The following is a 15,269-nucleotide window of genomic DNA, read 5'->3' as shown; positions in this document are numbered from 1 at the left end:
TGTTAGGTGGAATATGGTGCCCTCGATCGACTTTATTGAATCCAAATCCTGTTAAACTACTGAACGATGCATAGAGAGAAACTCAACCGCACGCTAGCGCCAACGCTAGCCACTCCTGGACAGGGGTATTGGGCTTGGATCAAAGCAAACCCAATCACACAGCACGGAGCAGCCAGCAGTGACATAAATACTTGACTACGCCCTAACAACTAATTGCTCGCGACAACCACGTAGGCCTCAGAATTCGGCCACACAGGAAGGAGAGTCGTCCCGCTCGTAGATGCTCTTGTTTCGAGGGCCGAAAGTAGCTTCAAAGTGTTCCCAGAGAGCTTGAAAGCACGGCGCGACCTGTTTCTCGTCGTACCCAGTGAGCGCCGACAGCTCATCTCTCCACAGTGGAGTGACCCCAAGTGCCTTCCGGGATGCCACCAAGACGCTAGCAGCTACAACTGAAGGTCGGTATACTTGCAGCGAGTACTCCTGTAACACTAAGTCCACGAAGAACTCGGCGTATTTGCAGTAATATCCATGTGCTTCATCCACCAGCTCGGATCCCAGCAGTTGGTCGTCAGCGAACAACACCGTTTGGCCCATATAATGCTGCAGGAAGTGCAGCGGGGTCATCATTGTGAGTCTCCAGCCCAATCTGTTCATGCAGCACATCAAATTTAGCACAGTAACGAAAATAAAAAGCTTTTTCGTATGTCCTGGCAAAAACTCCCAGTCGTTGCATGACGAATAATTTTCCTCACGCACTTTTGGAAAATATCTGCCTCGGCATCGCTAATCTCCTCATGCGAGTACATTCGGTTCCCCATCTCCCAGAACTCGGCCATGGGAGGCAGTTCCTCATCCGTGCCTAGAAACTTGAGCGCCACGCGTAAACAACTGAGTGCCAGTAACTGGAAGCGGTCCTTGCGTGGCAGTGGCGCGTCGTGTGCCAATACCTTCTCGAGATATCCAACAGCGGCGTGTACATATTCCTTGCGCATTCGCAAATGCGTCTCCCCCACCTCGGACATCCAGTCGACAAGCACGCGACGATATTTGAGGTATTCGTACTGCTTGGAGAAGTCTGGCCGAAGGAGCTCCTGGCGCAGCATGGCTCGGTACACGCTGTCCACGTCGCGGTCTTCCAGTGCCACCAGCTAACGATTTAAACCACATTGACAAAAAAAATTGTCGTCAGAAAATAATTGTCAACATGGCGAGGCAAGAAACGTAGGGAGAAGGAAGGACGTACGCTCTGTTCCTCGAACGAGAGCTCGGCCGTCCAGGGTACGTCTGTCACGAGGAGTCCAAGCACCACGCCCGTCTCGGAATCCTGCGTGCTCATGAGGTCGTCGTCGTCCAGCACTTCGTCGCACTCGAGGCATTGCGCTTCCCACTCCATGATGACGGCAACTACTTTTTCACGGAGGAAAGTAAGGGGGAAGTGAGGGCTGCGCGTTGATAATTGCCTCAGAGCAGAGCTGATCGGTCGTGCCTTGTTGCCTCCGCCACAAAGCGCAAATGTGTTGGACGATGGCAATGCAATGCACCCAGCGCTGCACAAAGTGAGACCCGGTCTTACAAAAGTCAAGTCAATTTTGCCATTTGAAGCGCAAAAATGGCCCGTTTTTGGCGGATATCCCCGCCCATCTCTTCTATCAAGCCTCCATTAAGTCCGAACGCTGTTGCTTCTCGAAGTCCTTGCGAACTTCCAGCAGGCGATGGATACGCTCATGCTGTGATGCCAGCAGCACTAGCTATGAGCGATAATCTCGCGGTGTGCGCGATATCGATACGACCGGAAGAGCAGAGACCATTTCGCCGCACAATCGCACAACGCTGCGGTCGCGGATAAGGTTCCCTAGCCCGGATATGCGAATCAAACACCGACATAGAAAAAATAGATGTGTTTTGCTCAGTTTCAACGGCACTTTAACCGAATACTTCTACTTCAGAGTAAGAAAAGAATTGACTGTCGTCGCGCAACCATCGTGGCGACATGAAATTTTGTCGGCAAGTTCTTCGAGGGTTGTAATAAATTTCACGCGTACTTGCACTTAGAGACCTTTCATTCTCTATATACAACCTAGTCATCCAATTGGGACAGCATGGCCACGCCACGTGCGACCCAATGCGCCTCTGGCCTGCTTGTTGGCAAGCGAATGAAGCAGATGAAGTTCGTCGAGTGGCCTGTGGTTGACAGTGTACCTCGTCGCTCGCTAACAAGAATTGTAAAAAGTTAGGATGACCTCACTTGTACAGCAAAACTTCCAGAAAACGCACCTCGTTTTGTAAACTGGACACGAATACGAGCTCCGTTGACTCATTTCGGTCTTCTTCACTGGTCGGAAAAGCAGCACCGGTGCCAACGAAAACAGCACCTTCGGATCTGATTCTCCCAACTCATGCGTTGTCTTATCCCATTTGGCACCTTCGAGGAACAACCCGCGCACATACACACCGTCCTGACAAAAGTAAAACGACTCATAAGTTACCAGTTCTCACCTTATTTTGTCATTTGCAAGCGTACCTTTGGTGGCTGTGCGTAGTCATTCCGTGGCATCGGTTCGTGGTCGAACCCCAGCTGATCAATTGGCAAAGTGTATTTTCGCGCGTAGTTCTGACTGGCACCAGTCAAGAACGCTTGCGTGAAGAAGAAACCTGAGATCCAAAACACAACCGGAGGTTTTTCCAGTAGCCACGTGTTGAAGAACGCAATGCGCTCCAGTAAGTCCGTCACGTAGCTACCGAGTGGCTTCAGCGAAGGGTACGACTTGGACGCCCACAGTGCTGGGATTTTTCCATAGAACAAGCTCTTGGATACATTTTCGAGCTCTGCCGACATGACCACGAGGCCTTTTAAGGCTTTCTGCAAGCTTTCAAGACTCGAGCGGATAGTTGACATGAGGTTGTTGAAGCGTACGAGTTCTTGACAGAGCACCGTGTTCATCGACTCGTCCCAACGCACTGGGTATCGGATCTGCGCGACTTCCATGTCAAAGTTCGGCGGTAAACGTGACAAAATATCGTTGGCTACGACTTCGACGAGTTCTTCTTGGGATGATCCACTACTGCCTTCACTGCCACCACCCGAACTTTGAGTAAGTAGCACGTCGCGACAGAGCTTGGCTGTTGCATTCTGATCTTTCGTGATCGTTGCATTATCGTGCAGTCCAAACACTCCCGGAGGAGCCACTAGCGGCAAACTTTCAATGAACTTAAGATACGAATCATAGTCACCATCAGGCGGCATTGTGTAGACCCCTTGTTCATCGAGCGCATAGCCCTCTTTGTACACGTCTACGCAGTAGAATTTGCCCAGAACAGACATAAGTGTCCGTCGGTCCTTGTCGTCCGTCACACGCCCACCGTAATTACACTCACCGGTGCAGTAATTCAACGCACGTAGCGGCAACTGCGCGTTTTCATCGATAAACATGGCTAGTTGACGAATACTGATGCTCAGGTCGGACTCGTTGAATTCGTACTGAATATTCCAGCCCAAAGGACCAAACTGGCGACGTTCACGCACCAAAGCGTGGAAGAAACACAGCGAGTAAAGAAGTACACGGAACTCTGTGCCTTTGACCACAGATTCCAGGAACCCTTGCTCACCTATGGGGTCGGACATATACGAGCTCATGAGGTTTGCACGAAGACCTTGTGGCGGTTCGTTCGTCATTTTAACTCCATTTTGCAGTACAGCTGCGGGGAAAACATCGGACGGGTACGTTGTGCACCATAACCGGAAATCTGGATGTGTGTTGTCAAGCTTAATATCCTCCGCAATCTTCTCCATCACTGGCATCCAACTTGGTGCTAAGTGGCAATTCTGCAACACAACCCAAGAGCCTGCTTCACGCGCACGGACAATCATACGCTCGGCAATGGGGCCTTGACCTTGACCAAGAGAAATCGTTTCTGCTCTTTGACGAAGCGAGTCGGCAAATTTCAGCACAGAGCTGATCGGATCGGATCCAGGCGACAAGATGAACACCAAAGGCGACGACACGCTGCTGTCCGAGTAAGAGAGCACCAAATCGAACTGCGGAGGTTTGACGAACTTTTCACCCATTTCCTTGACCAGGAACTGCTGAATTCCAACGACGAGAAGATCAGGACGGATACATCGTAGACCGAGTAGTCGACGGAACTCACTAACTTTCCCTAACACACCGGGGAACGGGAGAGTATGACCGATTGGACTATCATACACAGCCTTCCATTGGTCCTCGTTATCGACGAAATCCTCGATGATGCCTTGGAACGCTGGTAGTGCGCTTAGTCTCGAGAATTCGGCCCACTGTTTGTCACTTAGCCACAGCTTGGCCGGATTCGGAGGCGGTTCAGAGAGCGCTACACCTCCAGTGAGCAAGAAATACCACTCGCTACTCTCGATTTCGTGTTTTCCTTGCTTGATAGAAATGCAGAGTAGGAACGAGAACATGAGTTTGTCTTTCTCCAACAAGGAGCGACAGATATTGCGATAAAGCGAGTACGTGAAATGAGCGTCAAGATTGTGCAGTCGCTGGGTGAGATCGGGCGATCGATCGCTGTTCTGGATGCTGGCGATGAACAAGTTGATGAACCAGGAGAGCGAGTACTGGTACACTGGCTCAATGTTCGCAAGCTGGTCGATACAGAAGAAAAGCACTTGACTTGAATAAGCCACAGGCTTGTAGCCTTGTCGGACCGAATCGATCTCCAGCTCGGTTTTCTCGGCAACTTGTTGCTCCTTTTTGATCTCGTCTGCGACTTGTTTACTCTGGTTCATCGTGTTGATAGCATCTTCGTCCTCGAGAATATTTCCTTGGGACGATGACAAAATGTTGAGAATCTTGTCTTCAATCTCCTTGAGTAGTCCCTTGTTTCGCGCATTCTGTACGATCAATTTGTTCTTCTGCTCTTCCAGATCTGGTCGCTCTTGAGCAACAACAATACCCAAAAGTTGATCTTCAAGACCATGAGGTGTGATCATAAAGTTTAACAATGTCACCTTCACAGAAACCTCCGGCAAATAGTGTGGGTTCCGATACTTGGTCGTGATGTAGAAGCGGAAGCTCTCCGCATACTCAACAGTCGAATCACCCAGACGAATGCACGTCACTCCGCCTTGTTTGAAAGTTTGCTTCAGTAGCAAAGGCTCCAGTGACGGGTCAAGCTCTTCGCCAACATTTTCCAGCAACACGGGAGTGCCAAACTGAACTGAGTTTTCTAGCGTTCGCATGTAGTCGGCATCTGTGAGTTTAATCACCGTCATTTGGTTATCTTTTTCCATATTACGGATCCACTTGTTAGCTTGGCCTTGTGGGTCAATCATTAGTGGCCATCGACGTGAGTTGAAGACGATGATGCCGTTGTCAACCGAGAAGCCGTCAGTGGGGAGTCCGTCGATATTCCACTTTCGTACTTGCACAGCGTCGCCAAGCGATCCGTTGAGAGATGGGAAGTCGCTGCAAGGAATACCAAGCTGCTTGCAACGACCCACCCAGTCCTGTACCGCATCTTGTCGGTATAACGACGTAAAAGGCCCGAGATATGCCACAACTCCGGCCGAGACTAACACGTCTCCAGTTAACCTGCTGTACTGAGCCGCTAATTGCTCTGCAAACTCGGTCCATCGCGTCTTCTCACCTCCAAGGCTTTCAATCAATGTGGACGCTCGGATGAGTTTCTTACCTGTAAGATCCACTTGATACTCGAGGTTTTCCTTTTGCTTGGTTGCAAAGTCGAATTGCCGCTGCAACTCTGCTAAACCGTCCTCCACTTGTTTCAACTGGGACAGTTTCTCGTTGAGTTTCTGCATCACTTCAGCGAGTTGCGCTTCAGCTACGCGTAGTGCCTCACGCTTGGGTGCAACAACCTTTGAGACATTGTCGTATAAAGCCATCGCGTGGACCCATTTGCACAATCCTGCTGCTGCTTTCGAGGCCTTTTCTGCCTTTTCTGGACTAAAATTCTCGTCCGCAATATACTTACTGACAACGATTTTCATGATTTTTGAGTCAAGATTGTCCTTGTCAAACTTCTTGAGCGTCGTGATAAAAGTCGGATCGCTGAGCATCTTCTGTGAAGGGCCCCAGTAGTCCATGATACGCTTGGATGGATCTTGGGGGTCTGGGATACGAGCAGGTTTGATGCCAAGCATGACGCAAACTCCTTCACATACCAGTTTCACACCTGCTGGCGGGTTACTCATGGCTTTGACTTCGTTGATCTCACTGGGTTTGATAGTGTCCAAAGCTTTTAAAGCCTCTTCCAATGCTGGGATGGCTTCCGCGAGATCGGCCTCGACACTGGCCTTCTGTTGTTCACACTCCGCCTTAGAAGCATCGGCCACCGCGACGTCAGCTTGTACTTCACTACGCTGTACCTCGACTCCAGGGAGCTTGGCCTTGATCTCCTCCATCAGAATATCTGTGTCCTTTTTAGACTGATCAAGAACAGGTTGCAAGTCTTCCAGCTCTTTTCGCATCACCGCCACATTGTTTTCTGCAAAGTTGATCTTCTCCAGACCCACAACATACCGGTTCCGAGCACCTTGTACAGCCTCGCGACGACGTGCAAGGAAACTCTTAAACGCCACGATAAGCTCGAGATACGACGTCGGTGTCACGTAATTCTGACGACGCAGATTCTTCAAGAACTTATCGGACAGCTCCATCACACTAACGTGGAAATACTGGCAAGTGTCTACAATGGCTTTGCGGACATTTGCACTATCCATCTCGACGTCAGCTAAGAACTTCTCAGCTACAGCCACAAGAGCATCGGACGGCCACGCAGTGAACCAGTCAATGGTACAGCAGTTAATCAGCGACGGGAACTTCCGCAATCTGTCTCTAAAGGCGTCGCCAATAGGCGAACATGCCAGCACAATGTGCAAGTTACTACGCACTCGCTGCAGGAAAAACGCGTACAGTTGCATTTGGTTCATATTGTCCCCCACTGCCTTGCCGAATTTTTCCTTAACGTGAGGACGAACAGCTTCACAGATGCCCACACGTTCATCGTACGGGAACAAATTGGGGATTTCTCCTGAGTTCAACATATTGTTGATGTCTTCCACGAAGCCATCGTATTTGATCTGCGTATCACTGAACAAGAACACCAGCGGTCTTGCACCAGTGCCAGCCATACGTAAGACATCTTTCATGTCTTCGCGCCACTCGGTCATTGTATAGTTCTTTGAGATTTCGATCTGCTTGATCTCAAAGTCGACTATAAACGCTGACAACCGCGTAAGACTCTGACGTCCACTGCCACCTACACCGACAAGAAGCGCGTTCCCTCCAGGCATATTGAGTACGCGAACTATTCGCGATAAATGCTCGATGGCGAACAAGAACATGACGAGATTCATTGGCTTGCGACTAATTCCATTGTACTCCGTCAAGTATCCATCAAGACATTGAATCAGTTGTGCGATACCGTCGAAATCAGAGTCCAGACGAACGTCGACTTCTTTGTAGAGTCTCGGACTTGCATCGGGATCGATGTAGTCTCCAAAGAAGAGATTCCGCATGTCAACAGCTGTAACGGGGCCTTCTTGACCACGTTTGAGGCTTGCAAAAACCTTGTCAAAGTTAGTTGCAAAGTGTTTGATGGTGATTTTCTTCTGAACGTCATTGAACCATTCTCGATCCTCATCGTCGATCAAACGATCACCAATCACTCGAAGCGATTCGTGTACCCACAACTTGACTAAACTATTAGCACTGAACTGGTCGTTCGGTACCACAAGCATAATTCCTTGGACGATGCGAGAGAAATCTCTTAGATTGAATGTGTAATGAGACTTTTTAGGAGTGGGGAGAAGCGACATCATCGCGGATTGATACAGCTCCAAGGTGGCGGAAACCACGGCTTCCGACAGTCGTTTAACCTCTGGAACGAAGGGGTTTGAGCCGAAGTACCAGTCCAGAATCGTCGTGAAGATACGAGTGAGTGTCGCGTCATCAAACTCGGAAAAGCACAACAGGTTAAAGTGTCGAAGTAAGCGAGGAGTGACGTTATTCCGTCCACCTCCGGAAGGTCCCATAGCTGCGAGAACAATAGTATCGACAATCTTTCGCCACGACATTTCCTTGAGATCGTAGTACCCTTCGCTGTCGATGAGCTGTCGCACCAACTCAATCGGTGGTTGAGCACCATACGTTTCCACCAATGGCATGTTGAGATCGTCGACGAAAACGATAGCGTTCTTGCCTAGTGGCGGGCCGAAGACTCCCTTACGACGCTTATCAAGCTTCCCGTCGATGATATTCTGCGTCATATTTGCCGAAGTTTTCGCCGAGAATGACAGCATAATGACTGAATTCTGATCTTGTGGCAGGACTTCGTTCAGAATCGAAGTCATGTAACAAGATTTTCCAGTTCCTGTGGGTCCGCACACCAATACTTTCCTCTTGTTCGTCACAAGGAGTTGGACCAGATATTCCAATTGAGCAGTGAAGATTGTAGGCACGACGATCTGGTTGAACGGCGTGTTGGGCTGAATGACGTACGGTTTGAGCATCTCTTCCCACTTGAACCACTTGTTGTCTTCGATACTAAAGTAGTAGTCGTGTAGGTTCCCTTTGCCAGGCACTGGGATGGCTAACGAATACGTATTCTTGCCTTCTTCAAAGACCGGTTTCTCCCACTTGCGTACTTGAAGTGCTCGACTTACGACGATGTATTTGCTCTCAAGCGACTGAATATTCTCCATGATAGAGCGAACAAAGTCGCAAAACTTGATTCGACCTTCTGCGCTGATACTTTCACCTACCGACCATGTAAGTGAGAACATAAAGAGCGCTTCAATCGTCGCTTTTTTCTTGGACGCTGCATCTTTCGGCAGCTTACACAGCTGCGCCTCCAAGATGTGTATAAGACTCTGAACCAGGTTCGTATCCACAGTCGGTGAGAGCTCCACCAGCTCTTTCCGAACGAAAGCAATGCACGGTTCAACAAGCCAAGAGAAGAGGAAGTAGATGAGAATTCGCTGCTCGCTATTGATTTCAAACGGCCCAACAGGAGGCTCCATGCTGCCTTCCACAACTGTGACGGAGTCGAGCCAAGAATTAAGCACTGGGATCCAGCCTAATTGCTCGGGTTCCATGTAAATCATCCCACAACGAGAGACTGTGGCAGGAGAAGCCACAAGCAGATCCATGGGCTCGAACATCATGCTCATGACTGAACTCATCGCGATGATTTCTCCACTCATCAAACACAATTTACGGTTGTCGTCAAGTACAGTGTTCATGTTTTCAATCCAAACCGCATCAACGGGGCCGTCGAACATTAACCACTTGCGGTCTGGAGAGGGGTTATTCGCCAGATTTCGGTAGTTGATGGCAAGCACGCCGTCATTCCATTCGTGCGAGACGGCGTCGAATTGGCCATACAGCTGTCCCATTGTCACCGACTTGGGGTTAATCACCGACACGATGACGTTGGTATAGCGAGTGTCAGTCGGAAATTGCTGATGCAAATGGGCTAATACTTCGGACAACACTCGCCACGAACACGTTTTGCCTGAAAACGGCATACCGACGACCATAAATCCGTGACGTACGATCATCATTTCGTAGATCTGAATCACCTTTTCCACAAAATTAGGTACAGGTTGCAGATTCATCTGCTTACACACGTGGCTGATGGAATTCAGCATATCCCGTCGATCCGGAGGATCAATAGTCACGCCAGGGAAGAGATCCGATACGATACCGTTGAATAAAGGCACATCCGGAGACAGGAACTTGGGCAAGTTGACGTCAATAATCGACCGGAGTACCAGAGTATCTTCTCGCAGATGTCCCTCTGCTCGCTTCAAGTTGCCAGCAGCTCGCAGTACAGCCATAACAGCTCTCATTCCGTAGTCATAGTGAGACTGAGACGACAATTGCTCCGAGCACAGCGTGTACGTCGTCGTGATCTTCTTGGACAACGCACTGGCATCCATATACCCGTACGAATACAGCATAATTTCGGCAATCATCGCGTAATCCGGGACCATCATTGCCACCGTTCGAAACAGTACTTTCAAGTTGTCCGGTAGTTCTGCGCGTCCTGCATATCCAGGGTTCATAGTAATGAAAGGGCAACACGTCGGGTTGAGTCGCAGCTCGGTGCCTTCAAAAAGGAAGTGGGCAAGATGCTGAGCTTTCGCCAACTGAATACACAGAATTTGTTGAGCAATGACCGACAGAACTTCCAGTTGAATCCGGTTGAACTCGTCAAAGCACGCCCATGCCCCCGAGCTCGCAAGACCTTTAAAGAACTTGCCCATTGCCAGATAATCGAGACCATCGGAACAATTCGTGACCACACACTGAATGGCAATTGCCTTGGCCAGATCCTTGGTCGTCTCTGTCTTGCCCGTGCCTGCAGGACCCTCCGGTGCACCTCCGAGATTCAAGTGAATCGCTCCGGTTAGAGTTCGGTAGCATCTGTCGGTTAGGGGAGTGATCACTAAACGCATACTGTTGCCGAGATACTCGAACGCATAGAGTGCGAGGGTGTTAATCATCCGACACTCAAGAGTATGGGGCTTGCCAGTTGTCGCCGAGACCCCACCTTGGACCCAGTAGTATCGCAATTGCGCAAGCCAGTCGAAGTCTGTTTTATCCGTGATCTTAAGGTCGACTAGCTCGGCTATTGTGTCTCGGTTGTGTACGTCCATGACGACAAGAGCTCCCAGTGTGATACGAATAAGCTTGGGCAGTTCACCACGGACCATCTCAACCGTTCGCTTCAGTTCTGTCCTCAGTACTTCCAAGTGTTCACGTAGTGCATCCGGGTCTTGCGTGCAGCTGTTTAGTGCTTTTTCACTCTGCTGTGTCCACATCGTCTGGTTAACAGCCAGTACAACTTGGCCAGGCCACTGCTGCACCCACTCCAAGCGATCTTTGGTCGGATAATCCACAATCGATCCGTCCAAATGGAGAGCCACACTCTTCTTCATCGTCATCTCGACTTCTTCTAGCCACACCTCGACATTTCCTCCAGAATTGTTAGGATTAATGAGATTTTGCGAGATTTTCTCGTATTGGAAAGGTACTTTTTCCATCTCGGGACTGAGCATGGCAGTGATATCCAAGTTGTCCTGGAACTCAAGCTGAGAAATACCATCGAACGCCTTCTTTAAATGTGGTTGTACACGTAGCGGATCTTTGGTTTCGGCGAGAATTTCAAGTAGTTCGTCGTTCGATAAAAAGAAGAAGCGCGGGAAGTACAGTCTCTTGGTCTCCAGATAGTCGTTCAGACCTTTCTGGATCGTATCCAAGTCTGCATTCGACTGCTGCAGACTTGGTAGCAAGTCGCTACGCTCTGCTACCGTCAAAACAGCAGGAGAAGCCACAGTCTCCTGCATATTTCGACGCCAATTCGAGTCAACTTTTCGGAAAAGCGCACCTTCCGTAGGCATCTGCCGCATGATATCATCCGAGCTGAAGATTGGCTCCAAGTAGAGCCACGTTGCCTGCACCTTGATCCAGTTATCCATGATGTCTTGGATACAGATGAGCATCTTCTCCCATTTACTGATCCGTTCAAAGTACGGCTTATTGTATCGACTTCCACGCATGGATTGGGTCTTGACGATCTGGTCGTCGATAATTTGCTGGATTTCATCGGTCGAGCACAGAATAGACGTACCTGTGGACCGATACTCCTTCGTCGAGAAGTTGATACCCACCCACTCCGTCTCCATCTTGTCCAGAGCTTTTTCAAGTGAATATTCCTTCGAAGCACTGACACACGTTTCCTCGATCGCACTTGTATGTCGGTGCAAACCGAGCTCAATCATCTGGTTGATGTTCGATCCCTCGTGGACTTGCACCTCGATTCCAGTGATACGTTCGATCTCTTCCCAATGACGTTCGCGGATTCCAGGAGTACACAGCAGAGCCATCAATGGGATGATGTTATCCAGCATATCATCCAGCGTCTTCTTCACTTCTTGCGCCATTGCGATGGGCACAGCATATACGTCGGTGTTCTTCTCGCATTCCTTGATAATCTTCACAATAGTGCGACGGAACTGGTCACAGTCGCGTTCGATCTCTTCGGCGTTCACACTTGCTAACGGAGCCTCGCGACTGAACGTCACCTTCTCCATCGTCTGCGATATCGTAGTCCACAGCTTCTCAATGGGGCCTAGCATGTCGTAGAGATCTGTCAGAGCAGTCTGGTTGTTGGTGACACTCATACCCAGCATCGTCTCCTGCTCTTTAATGGATTCCGCTTCAGCTTCAGCGTCCTCAAGTGACTTTCGGGCTGCTTCGATGCGCTTTAAAATGCTTTCCGAGTCTGCAAGATTCGCGTAATCTCTCATCTTCTCGATACGACGTTGCAAGGACGAAAACTGCGTGGTGAGCTGTTCCTGACGGCCTTCCACGATTAGCTCCAGTTCATGTTGTCGTTTGGTCTGAAGCTCCATGCTTTTCCTTTGAAATCCTTTGATATTTTCTGGCCAGCGAAATGTATTGAAGAAAAGTTGGATCTCTTCGCGAGACATCTGAAAGTCAAAGTCCTTTAGGAATTGGATACAGCGATACACGTCTTCGAAGAGTTTAATGTTTAAAGCATCAATGAGCTCGATGCTGGTGACGTAGAACTTGTCCAGCGCTTTGAGTTCGAACGAATCTAACGGCTCCGTGACCAGTTTTGCGCCAATTTGCTCGTATTCTGCAATCATCGAGCTCATCTGCCTCGTGTTGTCAGCCGACACTTTACTCAGAACTTTGTTTGCGTGAGATTTGATCTTGTTGACGAGCTTGACTTTCACGTCAGTGCAGGAGATTGCTAAGAGCTTGAAGCTGTATTTGTCGAAGATATCGTCCTTGACTTGGGTTTCCAAGTGTTTTAGCTCGTTAAGCTCGCCCCAGTATCCACTGAGGATGTCATTGGCAGTTGCTGGCTCCGGGCCATGCAGTAGCTTGTCGCTTGATTCTATCAGCGCCTCGAGTTTGGCCTCATATTCTCCATTTACGAGGTGGTCGTACGGCTGGAAGAGAGCTAGTATCTCGGTCGGATCGTGCATATGCTCAGCTATAAGCTCCGCCAACGTGTTCTTCGCCTTTACTACGAACGTATCATCCAATATCATTGTGCTGGGTCCGAGCGTAGCCGAGCTACGAAGCTTGGGAGGAATTTTCGTCTGGCCGTCGATTCGAGGGAAACCATGGGATGACTCGACGATGATATCGATGCAGGACGCGACTTTCTCTCGTAAAGCACTAGGAGAAGGCTCAATGAAGAAGCCGTCCTGTGTTCGAATGGTCCCATCGCTTGTGATAGTGCAGTCCACCGCAAGAAGCAGTGCAGACTCGCCATTAAACGTCGGACTCGAGAATTGGCGAATGAAGCCAACGAACGCGTTTACTGAAGTCTCCACCGACTCTCTCAAATTCCTCGCCATCAGAACTGCCGCTGCATCCAGGACACCAGAGAAGTTCTGGTACTGGGTCGCTTCAGTGTCTTCTGCGCTAAGATTTGGACTATTCTGCCGATTAGCTTGAGGTTTCTGGGTCAGTCCTTCAAAGTCCAGTCGGTTTCGTAAAAGCTTGTTGTGACTCTCATGGTCTCGCGATGCATCGGTCTTGGATTTAGACGGTGACGCACGGGTAATCGGAGCGGCTTTCACAGCTCCTATCAGTCCAGGGAGTACCGTGTTTTCTGCTGCGTTTGTGCCACTGCGAACGCTGTAGTAGTGCAGTTGAAGCGTACACTCGTTCACTCTCTTCGCTGCTGCTGTAACCCAGCACGTTTTCAAGCAATCCTTGACAAGACCGGCACGTTTTGAGATGGCATCTACGAAATGATCCACAGTTTTTGGCAACGTCGCTCGAAATTCGCGACTGTGAAGGTCGACGAATAGAATGGTCGAATAAGTCGCCCCTCCTCCGTTTGGCGACATCTCCCACTCCGGTGGAGGCGTCTCCATGACCCACTGGTCTTGAAGAGCGAACGTCACTGGGTTGATAGCAAACAAGTTCTGTTGGATTCGACTTCGTGCCACTTCCGCTCGGTCGCTGCTTACTCCAGTTCGGCGAAGAACACGCCACGCATCAGACTGGTACGTCGCATCGGTCCACCATTTCTGCTCCGCCTGTAAGAACGGAGGGTAGATGTTCATGGCCAAGCACGTGTTCGCATCAAGAAGATCGTACGACAACATACAACGCGCCACGGTCTCATAGTAATCTGCATAGACTTCCTGGAAAATATCGGCGATCAAAGCTTCACTTCGCTCATCGAATGCCTGTAAGCCCTGAGTATCCAGTCCAGTTGGAGGGGGGACTTGCAAGCGTCGAAGAATGCGATGAGGACGTTCAGTTGCCATCGGTACCGTCCTTGCTGCAGCGAGATACAAGTCCACTTGCTTCCAGTACGCTTCCATCGTTTTCACGTATCGTCGTTTCTCTAGTTCAAACGTGCGAGGTGTAGCCTGCACAGGTTCCAGCAGTGTTCTACTCGTCTTCTCGTGAGCATCTAGAGAAAACTTTGATCGTGACTTGGGACTTCGGAGCGAAGGTTTCGTAGGAGACGGTGATCGAAAAATACCTTGACTGTTTTCCACATGACGTGCGTATGCCCTGGACCCGTCGATATATACACTTAGCTGATCAGCTTGGTCGTATTCAGTGTTGTCTGGTCGTTCCTCTCGAGGTGAAAGTGGAGCTTCTTCTTGTTTTAAGCCCAATGATGATTGGGATTTGGTTTGAGAAGTGAGTGCAGGACACATTGCCATGGGTCTTGATGACGGTAAACGCACTGGCTTGGTTAAGCTTACGGGCATGTGAGCTTCTCGTTTCGTGAAGCTCGATATCCTCTCGATGGTAAGAGTTCGAGCTGATTGCGTATAATACGCTCCAATGCGGTCGCTTAGTCGATAGTATCCTCTGTCTTCGACACTTGCCGTCACCTTCTCTCCTGGTCGATATGACGCCTGCAACAACTTCCTCTGCTTTCGTGGCGGTTCTGTGCCATTTAATTCAGGACCCATGAGTCCTCCCAATGGCCCCATAGTCGCTAACATCTCGTCCTGTGGTCCTTCGAGTCGATTGATTCGTCGTTCGGATCGTGCACTTGGAACTTGATCCGTAAGGTCTCGGACGTCGCAGTTGCGAGTGTTGATGGCGCATTGAAGCATTTTTAATCGTGCCAGACGCACGGGGCTTCGCTTGGGCGAGCCTCGCGCCACATTCTGCGACGACAAGTCCGCTTGGCCTTTCATGTGCTTGATCCTGGACCAAACTGACGACTAGCCACCTCCGTTTTACTTTGGA

At 49.7% G+C, this 15,269-nt stretch overlaps 2 protein-coding genes across 2 annotated transcripts; both read right to left on the bottom strand.

Annotated features, from left to right (window-relative positions):
- Positions 1 to 4: 4 nt before the first annotated feature.
- PITG_03489 (uncharacterized protein) lies at positions 5 to 1,518 on the bottom strand (the record flags this gene model as incomplete). The annotated part of the gene is made up of 3 exons (XM_002906511.1): positions 5 to 646; positions 757 to 1,148; positions 1,244 to 1,518. 3 exons carry the CDS (start codon positions 1,391 to 1,393, stop codon positions 238 to 240), a joined length of 951 nt encoding a protein of 316 aa, XP_002906557.1.
- Positions 1,519 to 2,077: 559 nt separating this feature from the next.
- On the bottom strand, positions 2,078 to 15,217 carry PITG_03488 (dynein heavy chain; the record flags this gene model as incomplete). Its single annotated transcript, XM_002906510.1, has 2 exons — positions 2,078 to 2,456; positions 2,522 to 15,217. 2 exons carry the CDS (start codon positions 15,215 to 15,217, stop codon positions 2,211 to 2,213), a joined length of 12,942 nt encoding a protein of 4,313 aa, XP_002906556.1.
- Between the last annotated feature and the right edge of the window lie 52 nt (positions 15,218 to 15,269).

Source organism: Phytophthora infestans, genomic scaffold (genome assembly GCF_000142945.1).
Source record: "Phytophthora infestans T30-4 supercont1.4 genomic scaffold, whole genome shotgun sequence".
In the NCBI taxonomy this organism is placed as follows: domain Eukaryota; phylum Oomycota; class Peronosporomycetes; order Peronosporales; family Peronosporaceae; genus Phytophthora; species Phytophthora infestans.
This window is presented reverse-complemented; position numbering and strand designations above follow the sequence as displayed.